This window comes from Schistocerca piceifrons, chromosome 1 (genome assembly GCF_021461385.2).
Source record: "Schistocerca piceifrons isolate TAMUIC-IGC-003096 chromosome 1, iqSchPice1.1, whole genome shotgun sequence".
Lineage (NCBI taxonomy): Eukaryota > Metazoa > Arthropoda > Insecta > Orthoptera > Acrididae > Schistocerca > Schistocerca piceifrons.
Window position 1 is genome coordinate 300,498,098 of NC_060138.1, and position 22,257 is coordinate 300,520,354.

General features: G+C 38.1%; 1 protein-coding gene across 2 annotated transcripts in view; it reads left to right on the top strand.

The window, feature by feature from the left end:
- Positions 1-22,005, top strand: part of LOC124788301 (negative elongation factor B) — a 143,343-nt gene extending 121,338 nt beyond the window's left edge. The window contains exons 10-13 of one of the 2 annotated variants that reach the window (XM_047255543.1): positions 10,543-10,724; positions 15,842-16,039; positions 21,318-21,480; positions 21,570-22,005. In XM_047255543.1, the coding sequence (XP_047111499.1) occupies positions 10,543-10,724; positions 15,842-16,039; positions 21,318-21,455 (518 nt within the window). In that variant the 3' untranslated portion in view covers positions 21,456-21,480; positions 21,570-22,005. Of the gene's footprint in view, positions 1-10,542; positions 10,725-15,841; positions 16,040-21,317; positions 21,545-21,569 lie in introns of those variants that run through there. The other variant, XM_047255535.1, reaches the window with a different exon arrangement.
- Positions 22,006-22,257: the final 252 nt, after the last annotated feature.

Consider the following 22,257-nt stretch of genomic DNA (forward strand, 5'->3'; position numbering starts at 1 on the left):
CACCTTGATTTGACATTTCTTTATTGCACAAATGAGCTGATTAACTTTCAGAGGTTGCACAAAAGACAAGGATCATGTGTTACTGCTACAATCTAATGCATTTAGGAAAAAGGCTCATGAAAAGAAAGAAGAGGTTCAAGCATTAGGCAGCCAGATGAAGGAAAAAACTGATGAATTGAAAAACATGTTATGATTTATTGATTTTTATCTATACTGTGGACTTTTTAATTAATAAATTAATTTTTTAGTGTTATAAGTTTTTCTTATTGACAGTTCATTCTCAATTTCATTAAAATCCACAGATTTGGAATTACTTTTATGCATTATTGTATGATAGAAACTGTAGAGAGGACTATAAATTGCTTGAATAAGAAAAAAATTATTGAAGATCAAGCAGACATACAATAAAGGTTACTGTAGGTAAGTTTTTAAGGAATTTGCCTTATTTCTATTAAACTGATACTGTTGAATTGTGTTATAGTGATACTATATTGAAGTTATCATGTGTTTCTGCATGTTTTATTTTATTCTTGACTTCACTGCAGCAGTGGGTGCAACTGCTGTGAGTAGTTGGATACAAGGTGGGGGTAGTGGGATAGTGGGAGGCAGGTCTTTCCACAGATGACTTAGCAGCTGTGCAACCTCTCTCTCTCTCTCTCTCTCTCTCTCTCTCTCTCTCTCTCTCTCTCTCTCTCACTGTGTCTGTCTGTCTGTCTGTCTGTGTGTGTGTGTGTGTGTGTGTGTGTGTGTGTGTGTGTGAAAGCTAATGTGTGCAGTGATGGATGATGGATTTACCAGCTGGCTGAGTAGGCTGGCACCTAGAGTGGCAGATTCTGGTGGCAGCAAATTTGGGACCAAATTTTTTTATGTCTTAAAGAAATTAAAAAGATTCATATTTATATACAAGGTGTACAACTTTGCTTCCGCAATTTGCCGATAGGTGGCGACAACGGCAAGTAGCCGTCGAAAGAAACAGATTGCAGATGTCAGGAAGTTAGCTTGGACCTCGGTCAACATAACCTCATTCAAACATTAGTCGATTTGTGTCTGCATAATAAAGTTGTTGTTGACTGAAAATGTCAGTTTACGAGTCTAATTCTCATCACGTGCAGAAGGTGTTACTGTTTTGTTTCAATATGAAGAAAACACTTTTGAATTTAGGAAAACTGAAAACAGTGGTAAAATGGAATGTTTTTTTGGAAAGAATAAACAAAGTGAATATTAAAATTCAGATTTCTAATGTAGATTTGATCACTGTTGTTGATCTTTATGAATCTTTTTCCAAGTTTTTCATAGCTGAATGAGAAAATGTTAAGTATTTCAAAGAAAAGGCAGTGGAATTCAGCGAGTTGAAGCAGTATACAGAAGACATCGGAAAAAGAGAACCGAAAAGAAAAGAAATTTATGATGAACCAAACAATGAAGAAATGAGAATGATTGCTAGTGATACTTTCAGGGTTAACACATTTCTCATCCTCATTGATAGACTCATATCTGAATTTAAAAAATGGCAGGAGGCCTACAACAGGTTCAATAAAAAGTTGTCATATTGCCATCATCAGGCCTTATGGAAAAAGCCCTTTTCTTGGAAGAAATGTATCGTAATGATTTAGAGACTGACTTAGTTTAAGAAAGCGTGTATTTTCAATGCCACCTTCCTTCTGAAAGAATTTTTCCAAAACCACATTCTGGATCATTGAAATGTCATCTTTGTTCCTCCAAAAACAGAATTTGCAAAATGTTTAACCAAACTTATATGTAGCAGTTGCATGGTCCTATGTACACCAGCAACAAATTGTTTGGGTGAGAGAAGCTTTTCTTGCTTAAAACAGGTGAAAAATTATGTAAGATCTATCTTAAGGCAAGAGAAGGTAAACACCTTAGCTCTTTTGTGCATAGAGTCAGAACTAACGAACAGAATTTCATACGATGATACAGTTGATGATTAAGCAAATAGAAAATTGCACAAAAAGATATTTTAAAGCTTCCATAAATTAATTAATTTAATTTCATCATCATCATCAGCTGGTATGTTACCAGATAAAGGCATACCTTACCCATCTTAGTAGCCTACATGATTATTTCTTGTACAATCTTAATTAAATAGTTTTCTTGTAAAAATAATCCAGGAACTGACACATCAATCCCCTAGTTTACAACCATACTAATTACAGGAAAAAGATTGTGTAAATAGGACTATAGTGCACAAATCATAAAGTTATAATTTCAGTGACAAAAAATTGTAATTTATGTGATTGTGAAGTAGGGTATCAAATTGTAGGTGTCAGAAGGGGTGGCAAAATTTGAATAGCCAACTGGCGGCAAATGTGTAAATCCACCACTGAATGTGTTAAGTGTCTTTTCGTTGTTCCTGTCTGCAACTTAATGTGTCATCTTTATGATAAGTAGCAGTCTATTTATCCCTTAAATTGTTTGTTGATTGTAAGAAGGAATATGACACAATTGACAGACCTACTCTCACGAAGCTCCTCCGAGAACTTCGACTGGAGCAGAAGCCCCTTAATATTATACAGCAGATTTTAAACAACACCAGATCACAAGTAAAGTTCACTGAAACACTTGTAAGAAGATTTGAAATCAAGACAAGAGTAAGACAGGGTGATGGTTTCTCCCCTCTTCTCTTTTACTGTGCACTGGAAAAAATAATGAGAGAGTGGTAAAAGAAGTTAGGTAAACAGGGCTTCCAAATGCTATCTCTCTGATGCACAAGTCCAACGGGCTCAATGTTGATTGCCTGGCATTTGCTGAAATCTGACTTTTCTTTGTGATTGAATAGAAACTTCATTAAATCGGCTCAATGTTCTCAGACAACATGCAGCAAAGGTAGGGCTGAATATGTTGCTCAAACATCAGTAGTTCTCCTTGCACATTGCACACAGAACAGGGAAAAATCAAGGTAACCAGCATGTTTAAATATCTGGGAGAGTGGCTGAAAACCAGTATTTTCAAAAGAATAGCATTATCAACTCTAGCTAACAAGCTGGAACTGGTACACTAACTGAGGGAAAGCATCTCTAACAAAGAATCTCTCTCTCGTAACACAAAAATTAAGTACTACCAGAGAGTCATCTGCCCCGAAGCCCTATATGCTTTGTTGTGTCTAGTTCTCAACAGGAAAGGTCTCACAGACAAAACTTAAATTCAAAAGAGAAAGATAATGTGAAAGACATAGGGACCTGTCTATGAATAAAAAAGATGATGAAAACCGGAGACCTACTAGCACCGTGAAAAAATCACTGTTGTGTCATAGAATGGATGCCCTGCCTTGTATGGGCATGTCTGCAGGGTGCATCCCAGCAGATTGACCAGTTAGCTTCTCACATACTGGTGAAATGAGAAGACAAAGTCGCTATGGTTGATGGAGATGATAAAATATCTTCAGGAACTGGGAGGTACAGAAAGAGACTGGCTCACCCTGAAAAAATCCTTAACTTTTGTTATTTTATTCTTATTTTACTAGTGAATCTCTGTGTGTGTTAAGATTTTATGTTTGGGTTTGTGAAATCAGCTAGGTTTGTTTAGCTGTTGAGCATAATTTAGATGATGTAAAATATTTAGCAAAGATTGATATTTAGAAAATGTATAACCACATCTTAGTACATTTTGACATCTGGCAGCTAAGCGGATATTGTTTACTTTTTTGAGCTGAGAAGTGTGCTGTTGAAACAATTTTTGATAATCTTTTGAAAAAGCTCACAGAGTTATGGTATACAGATGATCTGGCTCTCATTAGGAAGGAGATCCTCAGACTATACAGAATATATAAAAATTATTGTAAGCAAGGTTCTGAGGTTTGTAGATGACATTGCTTGTAAAGCTTATTTCAAATGTAAAAAAAAGCTTCAAAGACAAACTGACAATTGCCAAAAAACATGCTTGTGAACCTTACATGGCAGGAGCTCCCATCAGTGCAAAGCAACATGGGATATTATCAGTCAAGAAAATTCCCAAACACAAGGCACAGTGTTGGACCCAGAAGAAGTATGTGATTAATTCCTAACCTCAGTGAGTGAGCTGAAAAATGAAATCAAGCAAAATTCTACATGTGCATTGGACCTGCTTGATGCTAAGCCACATAAGGAGGACACTTTCTGCCAGAATATTATCACACTGAAGGCTATTACAATAACTGTATCAAGATTCTCTAACTCTGAAATTGTAGACTGTTATTTGTTCTCTAATTATTTAACTAAAAACAATGTGTCTTATCTGTCAACCTCTTACCTTCATTTCTAATACATGTAAGATGCTAAAGTTTTACATGATGCACTCAAAACTTCTGAAGTTACATCACTCTTCAAAAAGGGAAATAAGCATTTATCCCAAAACTACCGAACAGTTCTGTTGTTCCAGTTTTCTCCAAAGTGTTCAAGTCTCATATGTATAACCAGCTAAATAACTATATCAAAAAGCATGATCTTCTTTCCAACAGACTGTTTGGTTTCCAACATGATAAAAATACTACTACTGCTCTCACTAAAGTTGTAAACTAGGTGTTAACTACATTTGAAAATAAGTACTTTGTGATATCAGTACAGCCTTTCACTGAATGCCCTTCACCGCCCTATTCATAAAAATGGAATTTTATGGCATACACAACTTATCTCTAGGTGTAATCAAGCCATATTTATTCAACAGGAGACAGTTTGTCTCAGCTAAAAATAGGTCCTCTTCATTGAAAGAATTTCAAACTGGAGGACTTGATTCTTGTCCATTTCTGTTCACTATTGCAATTAATGATTTACCTTATCATGTAAGAGCTAATTCAGTGTTGTGTTACACAGACAACATGGCACTGCTCAATACATACCACACCACCACAGAATTGCATCAGGCTACTTATGAAACCTTAGAATTAGCAGTGAACTGGTTTTCTTACAATGAACTCTCTCTCTCTCTCTCTCTCTCTCTCTCTCTCTCTCTCTCTCTCTCTTTTTTAAAAAAAAAATCTGGATAAAACATAGAACTAATTCTGGGGTTAACTAAAGCCATAGAAAGTAAATGAGCAAAATTGTTAGGCTTTCAAATTAATTCCAAATTAAACTGGGAGAAACAGATTAGTTGTATCTGCATGAGAAAAACCCGAGTCTGCTACCTCATGTGGAAACTGACAGATCCAGTAACAAATGAGTATCTGAAGGTGGCATAGTTCAGTCTTATCTGTGGAATTCTGAATATTCAAAAAAAAGTAATGAGAATAAAGAGTAAAGTGAGTGCTAAGAAATGTTGCTGATCTCTCTTTATCGAGTTTGAGACACTGACTGTTGTAAACCTCTACTTACATCTATGCAACATCACTTTATGTCGAAAGTAACTTAAGTGCATTTGACAGTAGGGACAACACACACTTTCCCAACATAAGAGGCAAATTGGACTTAGGTATTCCAAGACATAGACTAACATAAAATAAAATGCTTAAAATTTTTTAATAAACTTCCAATAATGGGAAGTCTAGGATAGAATAACAATAATATTATGAAAAGCATTGATTGCTACTAATCTTACAGATGAGATACTGAATTGCAGGCAGGCACAACAAAAATACTGCTATACATTTAAACTTTTATGATTTGCAGTGCCTGTGTTATTCTGATGATGATGCACTGTGGTGACCACAGCCTTACGGAACATATTAGGTGAATTTGCAACTGCAGATAACGACTACCATCAGCTGTAGAATGGAATGACGCCAATGAAAATTTGTGCCGGATCGCGACTCAAACCCAGATTTCCCGCTTATCGCGAGCTGTCACCTTTCCTTTTGGCTATCTGTGCACGACTCACGGCCAGGCCAAAACTTCTGCATGTTGTGAACTATGCGTCTACCAAACGTACTCACACATCCATTATGTGTATTCTTGTACAGATCAGACGTTGTATTTGAAAGTTGCATGCCTGGTTGTTGTTGTTGTTGTTGTTGTTGTTGTTGTGGTCTTCAGTCCTGAGACTGGTTTGATGCAGCTCTCCATGCTACTCCATCCTGTGCAAGCTTCTTCATCTCCCAGTACCTATTGCAACCGACATCCTTCTGAATCTGCTTGGTGTATTCATCTCTTGGTCTCCCTCTACGATTTTTACCCTCCACGCTGCCCTCCAATACGAAATTGGTGATCCCTTGATGCCTCAGAACATGTCCTTCCAACCGAGCCCTTCTTCTAGTCAAGTTGTGCCACAAACTTCTCTTCTCCCCAATCTTATTCAATACTTCCTCATTAGTTATGTGTTCTACCCATCTAATCTTCAGCATTCTTCTGTAGCACCACATTCCGAAAGTTTCTATTCTCTTCTTGTCCAAACTATTTATCGTCCATGTTTCACTTCCATACATGGCTACACTCCATACAAATACTTTCAGAAACGACTTCCTGACACTTAAATCTATACTCGATGTTAACAAATTTCTCTTCTTCAGAAATGCTTTCCTTGTCCTTGCCAGTCTACATTTTATATCCTCTCTACTTCGACCATCATCAGTTATTTTGCCCCCCAAATAGCAAAACTCCTTTACTACTTTAAGTGTCTCATTTCCTAATCTAATTCCCTCAGCATCACCCGACTTAATTAGACTACATTCCATTATCCTTGTTTTGCTTTTGTTGATGTTCATCTTATATCCTCCTTTCAAGACACTGTCCATTCCGTTCAACTGCTCTTCCAAGTCCTTTGCTGTCTCTGATAGAATTACAATGTCATCTGTGAACCTCAAAGTTTTTATTTCTTCTCCATGGAATTTAATACCTACTCCGAATTGTTCTATTGTTTCCTTCACTGCTTGCTCAATATAGAGATTGAATAACATCGGGGAGAGGCTACAAACCTGTCTCACTCCCTTCCCAACCACTGCTTCCCTTTCATGTCCCTCGACTCTTATAACTGCCATCTGGTTTCTGTACAAATAGTAAATAGCTTTTCGCTCCCTGTATTTTACCCCTGCCACCTTCAGAATTTGAAAGAGAGTATTCCAGTCAACATTGTCAAAAGCTTTCTCTAAGTCTACAAATGCCAGAAACGTAGGTTTGCCTTTTCTTAATCTAGCTTCTAAGATAAGTCGTAGGGTCAGTATTGCCTCACGTGTTCCGATATTTCTACGGAATCCAAACTGATCTTCCCCGAGGTTGGCTTCTACTAGTTTTTCCATTCGTCTGTAAAGAATTCGCGTTAGTATTTTGCAGCATTGACTTATTAAACTGATAGTTCGGTAATTTTCACACCTGTCAACACCTGCTTTCTTTGGGAGTGGAATTATTATATTCTTCTTGAAGTCTGAGGGTATTTCGCCTGTCTCATACATCTTGCTCACCAGATGGTAGAGTTTTGTCAGGACTGGCTCTCCCAAGGCTGTCAGTAGTTCTAATGGAATGTTGTCTACTCCCGGGGCCTTGTTGCGGCTCAGGTCTTTCAGTGCTCTGTCAAAACTCTTCACGCAGTATCGGATCTCCCATTTCATCTTCATCTACATCCTCTTCCATTTCCATAATATTGTCCTCAAGTACATCGCCCTTGTATAGACCCTCTATATATTCCTTCCACCTTTCTGCTTTCCTTTCTTTGCTTAGAACTGGTTTTCCATCTGAGCTCTTGATATTCATACAAGTGGTTCTCTTTTCTCCAAAGGTCTCTAATTTTCCTGTAGGCAGTATCTATCTTACCCGTAGTGAGATAAGCTTCAACATCCTTACATTTGTCCTCTAGCCATCCCTGCTTAGCCATTTTGCACTTCCTGTCGATCTCATTTTTGAGATGTTTGTATTCCTTTTTGCCTGCTTGATTTACTGCATTTTTATATTTTCTCCTTTCATCAATTAAATTCAATATTTCTTCTGTTACCCATGGAGTTCTACTAGCCCTTGTCTTTTTACCTACTTGATCCTCTGCTGTCTTCACTACTTCGTCCCTCAAAGCTACCCATTCTTCTTCTACTGTATTTCTTTCCCCCATTCTTGTCAATTGTTCCCTTATGCTCTCCCTGAAACTCTGTACGACCTCTGGTTTAGTCAGTTTATCAAGGTCCCATCTCGTTAAACTACCACCTTTCTGTAGTTTCTTCAGTTTTAATCTACAGTTCATAACCAATAGATTGTGGTCAGAGTCCACATCCGCCCTTGGAAATGTCTTACAATTTAAAACCTGGTTCCTAAATCTCTGTCTTACCATTATTTAATCTATCTGATACCTTTTAGTATCTCCAGGCTTCTTCCATGTATACAACCTTCTTTTAAGATTCTTGAACCAAGTGTTAGCTATGATTAAGTTGTGCTCTGTGCAAAATTCTACCAGGCAGCTTCCTCTTTCATTTCTTAGCCCCAATCCATGTTCACCTACTATGTTTCCTTCTCTCCCATTTCCTACTGACGAATTCCAGTCACCCATGACTATTAAATTTTCGTCTCCCTTCACTATCTGAATAATTTCTTTTATTTCGTCATACATTTCTTCAATTTCTTTGTCATCTGCAGAGCTAGTTGGCATATAAACTTGTACTACTGTGGTAGGGGTAGGCTTCGTATCTATCTTGGCCACAATAATGCGTTCACTATGCTGTTTGTAGTAGCTTACCCGCACTCCTATTTTTTTATTCATTATTAAACCTACTCCTGTATTACCCCTACTTGATTTTGTATTTATAACCCTGTATTCACCTGACCAAAAGTCTTGTTCCTCCTGCCACCGAACTTCACTAATTCCCACTATATCTAACTTTATCCTATCCATTTCTCTTTTTAAATTTTCTAACCTACCTGTCCGATTAAGGGATCTGACATTCCACAGTCCGATTCGTAGAATGCCAGTTTTCTTTCTTCTGATAACGACTTCCTCTTGGGTAGTCCCCGCCTGGAGATCCAAATGGGGGACTATTTTACCTCCGAAATATTTTACCGAAGAGGACGCCACCTTCATTTAACCATACAGTAAAGCTGCAGGCCCTCGGGAAAAATTATGGCTGTAGTTTCCCTTGCTTTCAGTCATTCCCAGTACCAGCACAGCAAGGCCGTTTTGGTTAGTGTTACAAGGCCAGACCAGTCAATCATCCAGACTGTTGCCCCTGCAACTACTGAAAAGGCTGCTGCCCCTCTTCAGGAACCACACGTTTTTCTGGCCTCTCAACAGATACCCCTCCGTTGTGGTTGCACCTACGGTACGGCTATCTGTATTGCTGAGGCACGCAAGCCTCCCCACCAACGGCAAGGTCCATGGTTCATGGGGGGGGGGATCTGCCTGGTATCAGCAGATAAATACAATTTGCAATGCCTGTGTTATTCTGATGATGATGCACTGCGGTGATCACAGCTGTTACGAAACCTATCAGATGAATTCGCAATTGCGAATAATGGCTACCATCTGCTGTAGAATAGAATGATGACAATGAAAATTTGTGCTGGACAGACTTGAACCAGGATTTCCCGCTTATCGTGAGCGGTCCCCTTACCATTTGGCTTCCTGTACACAAGGCACAGCCAGACCCAAACCTCCATACGTTGTCAACCATCCGTCTACAATCTGTACTCGCACATCCATTATTTGTACTCCCATACATTTGAAATACTACATCTGATTTGTATGGAAGTACACATAATTGATGTACAAGTACAGATCATAGACGCATGGTTGACAACACATGGAAGTTTGGGTCTGGCCATGAGTCATGCATGGATAGCTAAATGGTAAGGCAACTGCTCGTGACAAGCAGGAAATCTTCGTTCGAGTCCCGGTCCGGCAGAAATCTTCATCGTTGTCATTCCATTCTACAGCTGATGGTAGCCCCGCAATTGCAAATTCATCAGATATGTTTTCGCCACAGTACATCATCATCAGAGTAAAACAGTCATTGCAAATTGTATTTATCTGCCGATACTGGGCATGAAACAACTTCCAAATACATCATCTGATCTGTACAGGAATGTACGTAATGGATGTGCGAGTACAGATGATAGACACATGGTTGATGACCTATGGAAGTTTAGGCCTGGTCATGAGTTGTGCATGGCTAGCCAAATGGTAAGGGAACCACTCACAGTAAGTGGGAAATTCGGGTTTAAGTCCCGGTCTGGCACAAATTTTCATTGGCGTCATTCCATTCTACAGCTGATGGTAGCCATTATTTGCAATTTTGAATTCCTCTGATATATTTTAATTTTTGGCCAAATGGTCTTCCTCTGAAATAGGGAAAACACACACACAAAATTGTTATTAACTGTCTATTTAAAACTTGTCCTGATGTAAGTGGTTAATGGTTAATAAATAACTGAATTGAACTGATGTTTTGTAATAACTACTTCCAGGTTTTTTTGTGGTGTGCGCAGGTGTTTAAAAGTTATTAATTAGTGACTTCTTCACAAATACAAATTAACAAACTGCATGTAAACTCCAGAGGATTTACATCATTATACCATGCTTGCTTCTGAAAATCTGAGGTGATCAATGGGATAGCTTAAGCACCACATATATTAACAGCATATTAGGCTACAAAATATGAAAGACTACATTTTTAGTAAATGAAATGTATTGATCTGTTCTGTCCAGGACCTCCACCAGATGCGTGTCAGGCTTATGTCCAAGAGAGCAGTGTGGCCAGTATCCTGGCAATGTATTACACATTGCATACAGCTCGACAAAAGGACCGTGTTGGCTTGATGAGAGTGCTGGGAACACTTGCTAATTGCAAAAATGACAGAGCATTTGAAGATCCATTCCTGCATTCTTTGGTATTAAATGCTTACAGTGTTATCAGATATCCAAGTTGTTTCTGCAGTATTAAGAAAAATCATTACATTTGACTTTCTGTTGTTTTAAGCTGTTTATACTAAGAGAAGACTGTTTACTTAAACTTGTCAAGGTATGTATTATATATTAAACAATGGAAAATCCTGGATGGAATGTAACAATACGAGAGAAGGAAAGTTGCTACTCACCATATAGCAGAGGTGCTGAGTCGCGATAGGCATAATAAAAAGATTGACACAATCATAGCTTTCGGCCATTAAGGCCTCTGTCAGCAGTACACACACACACACACACACACACACACGCAAGCGCAACTTGCACACACATCTGCAGTCTCAGAGAAGTGGACTGCAGATGTGTGCGCAAGTTGCGCTTGCGTGAGTGTGTGTGTGTGTGTGTGTGTGTGTCTACTGCTGACAAAGGCCTTAATGGCCGAAAGCTATGATTGAGTGAATCTTTTTATTGTGCCTATCGCGACTCAGCACCTCTGCTATATGGAGAGTAGCAACTTTCCTTCTCTCATATTGTTATATATTATGTATTCTTCTTTACTGTTCATGAGAAGTGTGAGCTACTACTGTCATGCAGCATGGAAACAAGAAAATGTGGGATGTATATATGCAGACTGATGCAATGAATGAGAATTTGTAACAAGGCTGAGATTTGAAACAGGGGCTCCTGCTTGCTAGGCAGATGTACTGACCACAAAGCCATCGTGGCTCAGTGGCTTTGCACAACTGCACTGACTGCGCTAGCACGCTTCCCTCCTCAATCCAAATTGCTGTTCACACTTCAGCTCTTTTGATATATCCCCCCTAAACTCAAACACAATTGCAGAGACTCCGCAATGCCACTGTGCCAGGATGCATAGTGGCCAGTCTGTATGCAAACATAATAGATGTTTGAGACTTGAAAATGTCTCTGAAACCAAATAGTTTCATTTGAAGAAAATATGTGCTAATTTTTATGAAATACAATTTATTCTGTTATTTCATTACTCGATCTGTAAGGGACTGGTAGGCAATATGCATCGCAACAAGAAGACTGCTTCATTTTATCTGGTGATGTGCTAATAAAATACTTGCTGGTGATCCAAATATGTAGTTCATGTTTCAACACAAAAGCTGTTGAGTGGAACTTCACATTCTGACAAAATTTGCTTTATATTTGTGATGTACCGTACAAAAACACAAGCTTCTGACGTCAGATAAAGCTATGGCTGGGCAAAATGAGTGTTTATTGTATGTGTATTTATACCTGTTTGAGCCAGCAGTCACATAGTACATTGTAACGTAAATTTACAATTGTAATCCCCACTGATCATGTAATAAGTGACATTATTTTGCTGTAACTTAATTCCACTCTAACTCACCATCCATGAGAAGATAGAAGATATAATAGGTTATATGTTTGCTACACATCATCTTCCCCATTCATAGTATTTTGATCACATCTGCTTCCTTCAGTTATCACTGTTGCTACCACAACAGTGAGTGAAACTGAGTGCAGTGGCACAGTGGTTAAGACTCTGGAGTCACATTTCGAGAGGAGCAAAGTTTGAATGCCAATCTGGTCATCACAATTTTAAGTTTTCAATGTGTTACCCAAACTGATTTAGGTAAAAACTGGGATGGTTCATTTGACAAAGACAAAGCCACATTACTTTCACATCTGTTACCTCTTTGAGATTATACTCCATCTTTAATGAACTCTTGTCAGTTGAACTATATTAAGGATTATTAGTACATGGAAAACAGAGATGATATACGGGGGAGTGCTGAAAAATAATGCCTGCTAATTTTTATATGAAAACTCTTAAAGCTTTTTAAATAAAACACATGATATTAACAGTCTACACATCTGCAGCCCTCTGCCACTAGAGGGCTCCAAATTGTAGTGTGTAATATGACACTGTGTAAACTGTATCTATGCCGGCGTGTGAGGAATGATGTGCTGTAATTGAGTTCCGAATTCGAAGAGTTCATCCAAACATGGAGCAGACTCTTCTTCAGTATGGCAGTGTCAAATCACACATGAGTGCTGCAACATGTGTAACAATCCATTGCCTTGGCTTCACTGTTATCGATCATTCTCCATTCAGTCCTAACTTGGCCCCATCCAGTTTTCATCTGTTTCCAAAAGTTAAAGAACACCTTCAACGATTTCACTTTCACAGAGATGAAGTGGTGCAAGCAGAGGTGAGGATGTGGCTTTGTCAGCATAAGTTAAACATTCTACAGTGATGGTAACAATGAACTGGACTCTCGTTGGAAGAAGTGTGTTCACTGCCAGGGTGACTACGTTGAGAACTAAACATGTAGACATGAAGAATAAAGATGTAGAATGTTAATAACATTTGTTTGATTTAAAAAACTTTGAGTTTTCACATGAAAAACTCGCTGAGTTTCCACATGAAAAACTTGGAGGCATTATTTTTTGGCACACCATCCACACTGTGGATGTAGATTGATTCCTGCATACATACCAGCCATTGATTAGTGTATGAATTAGAAAACAATAAAAATAGCCAAATAGAGAAAAAAGAGGTGAATAAAACATATTTGGTTTCCTCCATGAAGTCTGTATAAGCAAATACCCCTCCACCTTCCATCAATATAAAGCCTGCAAGATGGTTAGAATGATACCTGGTTCACTGTCAGCCGCAGATAGTAGAATTTTTCTCATGGTACCATTGATAACTTGTTTTATGGAATGCTTTGTTCCATTGTTGCAGACATCTATGTGGAAGTGGTTTCTTCCACATAAGAAACGAGTGTCTGAGCTTTCTACGTATATCATAGCAAGTATGTGAACATTTAGTTGCTGTAGAGTGTAGTGGCAATATGGATACACTCCTGACAATGTCATCAACATAATCTTATCCATTTAATAAAATTAGAGGATATAATGGTTTTCATGACTGCCCTGTTAACAAAGAAAGGAGGTCAAGGAGCAAACTGTCAGTTAAGAAACCAGCAAAGCATACTAGGAGAGTTTTGCTATGTGAGGGAGGAAATTTTGATTTTCTCCTACTTTGCCATAGTTGTTGACCAGTTGGTATGTCACAGCTGAAGACAAAGAGACTGGTGAGCAGTTTTGAAGTGCAGTTTTCATAAGAGCATGGTGGATCAGTGCATAAAATGTTTCCCCCCTTTTATAGAAAACTATTTCCCGTAGTGGTTGGTTGGTTGTTTTGGGGAAGGAGACCAGACAGCGAGGTCATCGGTCACATCGGATTGGGGAAGGACAGGGAAGGAAGTCGGCCGTGCCCTTTGAAAGGAACCATCCCGGCATTTGCCTGGAGCGATTTAGGGAAATCACGGAAAACCCAAATCAGGATGCCCGGACGCGGGATTGAACCGTCGTCCTCCCGAATGCGAGTCCAGTGTCTAACCACTGCGCCACCTCGCTCGGTTCCCGTAGTGTATCAAGTGTTTGCAGTGTAACTTCATCCTCCATGACATCTGTGCGAGCCTACCTTCATTGGCTGAAAAAATGTTTGGTTGCAGGAAGAATGGTGTATAAAATTTAATGGGCCAGCAATAAGATGTTTCCCATTGGAAATGTAGCAGAACAGAAGTAGCTGTGGAGAAAAACATAAACAGTTCTTTCTTTTCAAAATGTGTTTGAGTCTTCCTTGGATGTTGTGGGGAGAAGTGTGACATCATGGGGAATTTGTAGGCAAATAAGTGGTGACCAGGAACAGTTGTTTATTAATTTATTCAGCTTGGACAGTCATTCAAAAGAGCCCTCCTCTTGTTTATAGTTTAGTGTTCTCTCATGATATTTCCTCTAATATCAGTGGGTCAGGCACCGCAGCGTGTGGTTGACACATGCTGGTGGGAAGGCGGCTTGCTAATTTTGTGCAGTCAGTATGCTGGGAATGAGTTGACAGAGGTGGCCAAGCAACACACGTTGACCTCTGTGGCGCAATGGGGGCATTGGCAGGTTTTGCGACAGATTGCTGTACTGCACAGAGTCTAACTCTTAACTGATGGCAGGAGAGCAATGATGGGCTGCTCGGTGAGATGGCAACTAGGGCATGGGCGGGCATGCAATTGAGCCTTGTTTGCAGTTTAGTGATGGTGGGGGCATATTTACAGTGAAGGCTCCAAAACTGCAGCTGACGCAGATTGGGTGCAGTTTCATTGCCCAGCTGGCCAAACCATGATGAGCTGGTTGGGAACGTTTAAATGCTGCGCTCCCAGGGTGGCTGTTGTAATTGGCAGTAGACTGTACTGTACTGTAATAACTTCCTGGAGGCTGCTCTGGACATTGGAATGTGGAAGTCTGATGGCATGGAGGCATCTGCTTCTGCTGATCTCACAGTTCACTGACCAATGCCAACTGGCTGTGGCTGTAGCCTAAGTACAGTTCTGGTCTCTGTCTTCTGCTCCAAGTTCTGCTTTCATTTTATTCCTTCACCGTAATACCACCAGATGCAGCAGGCATCCCATTCCACAAAATCCTTCCAACTTTGCCTGTGTGATATACCTATTGGCAGAGGATCAGATTAGACACTGTGTTTAGTGGTGTAAGAAACTGCTCAAAACCAAGGCAAGTGTATCTTGTGAATGTCATTTTACAGATGCTGATTAAAATACTTATTGCATCATATTATTTCACTTCAGCATGCATCCATCAAACATTTATTGTGCTAACCCAGATTATTAGAGCAACTGGCCTCTGATTTTTGAAGGGAAAGTTGACATTTGAACATTCTAATCTCTGGACCTTGTTTGAATTTCAGTTTATTGGTGTATTTCCCATATCACTAAACATACATACCTCACATTCCTTCCTCTCTTTTCCCTTGTACAGATTCTCATGTTATTAATACACTCATCCCACAACTGTAGAGAGAAGGGTACAGACTTTTGATTAACGCACTTCTGTTTTGGTGTTTTATTGAAAGATGTCACTGATGATTCAGGAGTGATCACATGTGTCCCCTCTTACTCAGGGACAATATAATGACTAGAGAAGGCTGAGAGATGTGATTTTGATACATAGTATTAGTCACTATGTTAATATATTAATATTATACTGATTATGTAATTGTGTGATTCTTGTTAGCACTATCAATATATGCTTTTAGGTATCTCTGCTTATTCAGCTGGGAGATGAATTTTCAGCAGAAGACTTTTGCACAGTCATCTTTGATGAATTTTTCTTTGCGGGGTTGTCACGAGATAATGTGCCAAAACACCTTTTGAAATTGTTATGGTATATTTATCCAAAACTCCCAGCAAACCGGCTCCAAACTCTTGTCAAAGCTTTGCAGCCAACAAGCCAGGTAAGAAATAAAGATAGCAGTACACACACACACACACACACACACACACACACACACACACACCACACCACACCACACCACACCACATTGATCCTCTGTTCTCCACTTTTGCAAATGAATAATGTTTCATGATTAATTGTGAGTGAATTGATTATACATGACATTTTAATTATTCTTATGTTTTTTCTTACCTTAAATTCTGTCGAAATGACTGGACTCCCCTCTTAAAATACTGTGAACACACTTTTATAGCCTCTAAACTCCAGTGTCCTTGGCAGGATTTAGAATACTGTGCAAATACTGTACCTGTTCCACTACCCCCAACCTTTAGAGTCAAGCAGTACTTCATTGAAGTGGCAGTTACATTGCTGTTGTTAGACCTCTCTATTTTTAGTTTTGTATATTTGTGCAAACTGATAATTATACTGTGTAATATACTCCATTATGTACATTTGTCAGATAAAGTGATTACAAGTGTATGTGACACTTTTAAACATTCATCAATTTTGTAAACTTTGCAGCTGCTTTGCACAAAATATTTGATTACATTTCTCTTGTAGCCAAAATACACAGTCAAACTGTAAAATTTTATCCAGGCCCCTTCCTTGAAAGCAACAAATAAAAAATTGTGTGTACATGCAATATTTGTATTCATGTTTCTTTTTTCATTGTGGTATTGTAGAATGACAGAGAACAGTTTTGTTTCCTATATGAACCTGGAATTTATCTTACAACCCTGATAGATTTATGTTTAAAATAGAAATCTTGGAAAATCTGTGGGAAGTATGTCAAAAATCACTGTGACACAGTCACTAATTGTAAGCACTTTACGAAACTGATTATTAAGTAATTTTATTGCAGAAATTGAACATTCTTATTAACTTTGGGTTTTGGCCGTTTGTTGGACATTTGATAATGAGTGTTTGCCACCCAAAACTGGTCGTCAGTAAATTTTAATATTGAAGTGAGACTGTATACTGCATTCTGAACACTTGTTGTTGCTCCATGCCACTACAGCAAGTATCATCAAGTTTGAAAGTCAGTCCATTATTGAAACTTAGTGGACTGATCACAGCATTCCTACCTTCAGTTTGTAATTTTTGTTTACACCTATGGATACCATTTCAGATTGGTAAAAGAAAAAAATAAAGTTATGTAATTAATTTTTTGTGTGTTTGCAAGTACGTGTGTGCAGTCTTGGAACACACTGAAATACCTGGGCCAAAGGACTGCAGCACAAGCAGTTGGTAAAGTGGAGTACTGTGCAGTAATTCATTTCTGCTGGTACTGCTGAAAACCAATTACTGCATTATACTCAGTTTTATCAGTGGGCTATGCCATTTTGGTTTGGCTCTCTAGTGGTGTGCTTCAGTACTGTGGCATGAGGATTTCAGTGTGTACAAAGACTTCAAAACAACATACCTCAAAACAAACAAAAAAATTAATTATATATTATCTGGTGAAATGAAATGGCTACTTGGCTAGGATGGTGGCACTGTTCTGTTTGCTACTGATAATCAGGGAAGAGAGGTAGTAAGAGCATACACTGAAGCACTCTTGGAAGTGGAGCACTGTCACATGCTACATGTCTGAAGCGAGGATGTGGCCAGCATTTTGTCAAAGAGAACCTTAAAAAAGGTGTTTTTCATTTTATTATGAAACACATGTGTTTATTTTTTAATTTTATGAGCATAATTTGCTTTCACGAGGCCTTCATGCAAATACTTTTGGTTTATAAAAAATTACACAAGAACAGCGTGACTTAAGATAGTATAACACATTTCCTCAATTATATAAAAAAGAATATATAAAAGAAATACCAAAATGCGCAATTAAATAGTTCTTTATTTGGCATTATGATACCTTCACTCTATTGCCAGATGAATTAAAAATCGAATATAATGCGTTGCCACTTTGCTAATGAAACAGCTTAGTCTTCTAATATAAGGTGCACTGTCACAGAGCAGAAGAATCTTAATGTTTGTATGAATAACTTATTAAGTTAAAGGGGTTCAAATCTCTTTTGGCAATGGCTATCTTTCTCCTATTACAATCTTTTATTTAAATTCGTAACTGATCCGAAAACAAGTCAGAATTCCTTTAGAACTTCTAAGCATCCCAAGTTCCCCAATTCAGTCTGAAATTTTATTGAAGTATCTTTCGTTTAATTAACTTCTTTAAGTGATCAAGAATTTTTTAAAATTATTTCAACAGTCAGTTGTGGTCTCTTAACACTGATTCATGCTTTGATTCCACCTTGACTTTCCTTATGCAACCTCATAAACTGGTTTGTATTTCTTCATGATAATATGGTTATACCGTCTTTGGTGGTAATAAACTCCTCTGCAATATATATGACATGTTAAAGTTTACTTACAAATACATTAGAAATGTGACAGTTGGACCCACTATCCCAAGGACATTACGAATAAGATATTTCCAGTAGAACATCGTTCTTGTAGTAAAAAAACTTGAGCCATCTTTATGCACAGTACATAGTACAAAATGTTGTTCGCTAACTGCCTTCCAATATAAATATGACTTTAGTGCTGGGAGTCTCCAAAGACATGTTTTGCTTCCCTTCAGTTCATCTTCAATGGAACTGAAATATGTCAGGAAATAAAGGTATCCAGAAGGAACTGCATGTGGCCTTTAGTAAGGGACCACTTCAGCATTTGCCTAAATCAAAAACGGAAACCACAGGAAACAAACAACGAAAAAAATTGTCACAAACCACAGAAAACAATTTCCAAGGCGACTGGATTCAAGACACTTTGCCTGCCGAATCCAGAAATTGCTAGCTAAATGCCTCAAAGCACCGAGCTGCCCCAGTTGGTGAAGAATTTGGAAAAAACTGGTTGCTGTGCAGTGTTTTAAAATAAAATACATCACAATAAAAGATAGACTTCTGATAGTGCATGAATGCTTGCATATTTTAAGATTAAACTGTGCATGGAATTCCTGGCTTCATTTATTATAATGTTATTACAAGAACATAAATATATTTTGGACATTAGGGAGGGGGAGGGGGGGGGGGGGGGACAGGAGAGGGATGCAGGTCACAGATGGCTGTGACGAATTCAAGCACCTCCCGAAAAAAATCTTTCAAAAACAAACTATAGAATGTGCTGTCATCACATACCCCTCACCAACATTTTGTATCGGAACTAGTTTCTTAATTGAGTATTGCCCGGGCGACTAGAATAGGTGATATTTTGTCATTTGGGCTACTAATGATAGAGTTTTGAGCAAATTTTTTAAAGAAATGCACCCACCACCACTGATTTTAACTGTATGTTATTTGTAATGATATTTGCCGTCCCACTGACATGTGAAATTTCCAACACCATAGTTCTATCAGTCTGTAAATAGTGACTCCAGTGCTAACATTAAACTACTACAGATAGGTAATTAGGGTATTGTAGCAGTATGTACATATTTTGAACCTATCATATTGGTAATGGAAGAGTCATAATTGGTTTTCCTATCCTTTCTTGTTACAACCTTATCTATAATTGGAAACTATTGGTTCTGCACATTGCACAATAACAAAAAACAGGAGCACTTACATTAGATTCAGCTGCAAGTAAGAACTGAACTGATTAACAAAGCAACAAATGAGCTCAAATAAGGCCAACAATGCACATTAGTTGATCTTGAATAAAGTCTGGATGGGCAATAGCCAGTAATGCTATTGAAATTTCAACAGTTGAAATCTGTCGACAGCTTTGTAGACTATTGATAGTTTGTATCCCTTTTTCATCATATGCGTGAAACTAAAAGTCTCTTTCAGTTGCATTATGTGGCAACTAACTGGCATATAATTTCAGCTAGGTGATACAGAGGGTCCAGACCCATGGACTCACCGCCACCACCACCACCACCACCACCACCACCACCACCACCTTTGGCTATGTCCTTGAATGAAGGGACAAGAATGGAAAAAGAGGACACTTGGCTGTTCATGACACTTCACTGGCTGTACCTTTAAAATACATTGCCCAGTAAAGTCTCTGTTTTCCACCGGCTCTATCTGTTGATACATTGTCTGCTGTTTCAGTTGTGGGTGATGATGCTGAAACACTGTTTGAATCCATGCCAACTGGTTTTATTATTTCAAAATAATTTTCGTTGACTGTGTTCCACAGCTTTGACAAATCATAAAAATGACACAGTGTAACACCCGAATCAACTGTATAATTTATTTATAATTGTATGACTGGTTTTAATCAAAGACCATTTTTCATTGCAAATTTATGTTAGTAGCGGGTGTTACATATACCATAAAACAAATGTCAGAATATAATATTTAGAAATATTTTGTTATTTAAAGGTTAATTGTGTGATTGGAACTCCATGCCTTCTACCTCTGCATAACAAAATATTATTTATAAATATTATATTTTGACATTTGTTTTGTGATATATGTATGTAACACGTGTTAGTAACATAAATTTGTACTTGAAAATGATTTCTGACTGAAACTGGTTGTACAGTTACAAATAAATTATATAGCAGCTTCACACTGCTTAAGAAAGTGCTAAATGCTCTGTGTACTGCATTGAGTAGGGGAATAGTTCGAAGATAATGATTGATTGTATCAGCAAAACATCCGCCCTGTCATAAAGCAGTCTCTGAGGGTCATAACAATCTGGAAATGGACTGACCTGGCCGGAGTCCCCCAATGGAACAACTTTGGGATAAGAACATCAGCTTCACTTCAGACCCCAGCATCCCAACATCATTACCTTCTCTGGATTTGGCTCTTGAGGAAGAACGGGCTGCCATTCCTCAACAGACATCTGACAAACTCAGTGACATTCAAGCTATTACAGACACAAAGGGTGGCCACACCCACGATTAATGGCCACTAATATGTGCCTGGATGCTTTTGATTGGGTAGTATATATGTGAGGTAGTGTAGAGTAGGAAAGTGAAGGGCAGAGTATGGGGCTGTCTTATAGGTAGCAGTGATTGAGGCTAGATGGGCCTTATTACTTATGAAAAACCAAAACAAGTGTCTTTTATGAATTTTGTGATTGTTTGATGCTCAGCTTTTTTTGGAAAAAATCATCTTTATTTTAGCTGCTTAACACAGTAAATATCCTCTCAGTCCACAGAAAAACCAAAAATATTAACATTCTTCATTGTCTTTCCTTGTCATTTTGGTTTCTTCTGCTCTTCTCTGTATTATTATTATTATTATTTTAATAATGAAGAAATGTATACTAAATTCAGATGTAGTGTTAATGTAAATCATATTTTTCCTTTCTTACAGCACAATGAAACAGTGCATCAACTGTATGAATCTCTCCAAAAGAAAATTGGCAGCCAGCAGGAACCACCACCACTTCCTGTGAACATGGACCCATTTGATTCACCATTGATGAATGTTCCTACACCAGCACCATTATAGAATGTTAAGCCTGCCAGTAGTTAATGTAAATACATGCTATTGTCAGTCTTTTGTTATTTTTTGTGGTACAAATAAAGCATATAAGTTAATGTGTGCTGAATTTTTTTCTGGTAGGGTGGAGATGGAGAGAGAAAGACGATGTCCTCTTCACTTTGTGACGTTTGCCTCCTTTATTTCATCATTGATAGCCGTGAGTGTTGATGTACTACATTGTTATACTGGCTGAAAAATAGGGGTGGAAGTTCAACAATGACTACTGTAAATGATGTAGCCGACAGTTGCACAGTTCTTTACTTTCACTGTTCATAACCCCCAATATAACACAATTATATGGCCAGTTCACTGTTGGTAAATGTTGGAAAGCCTCATTAACAGGTTGCAGGCAACATCAGCATACTGCTGCAATAGTTTGCTGTTGAATATCTGTAAGCAGTAAAAGCCTGACCCCACAGTTTAAAGTTCTTGCAGAATAATATGGTATGTGTGACACTATTTTTCAAATAAATTAAACAAACATTGTCATTGATTGTTCTAATACACAGCCTATTTGTGTTATACTTATTCCACTGTTAAGTTGATGCATTGTTATTAATCTAACCAATAAATATTAACTGTCTGAAAATCGGCTGTGGACTGACTATCTTGGGACCAAAAATTGATCCTTTATATATCCTCACAATGATAGGCACTGAAAGTATACATTGTTTGATGTTTAAGTTACAGAAATTACAGTTAAAACATAACTCATTCAATTAAATGAATACATCGAAAAATTCCTCCTTTTTAAGCGTTCCATCTACCA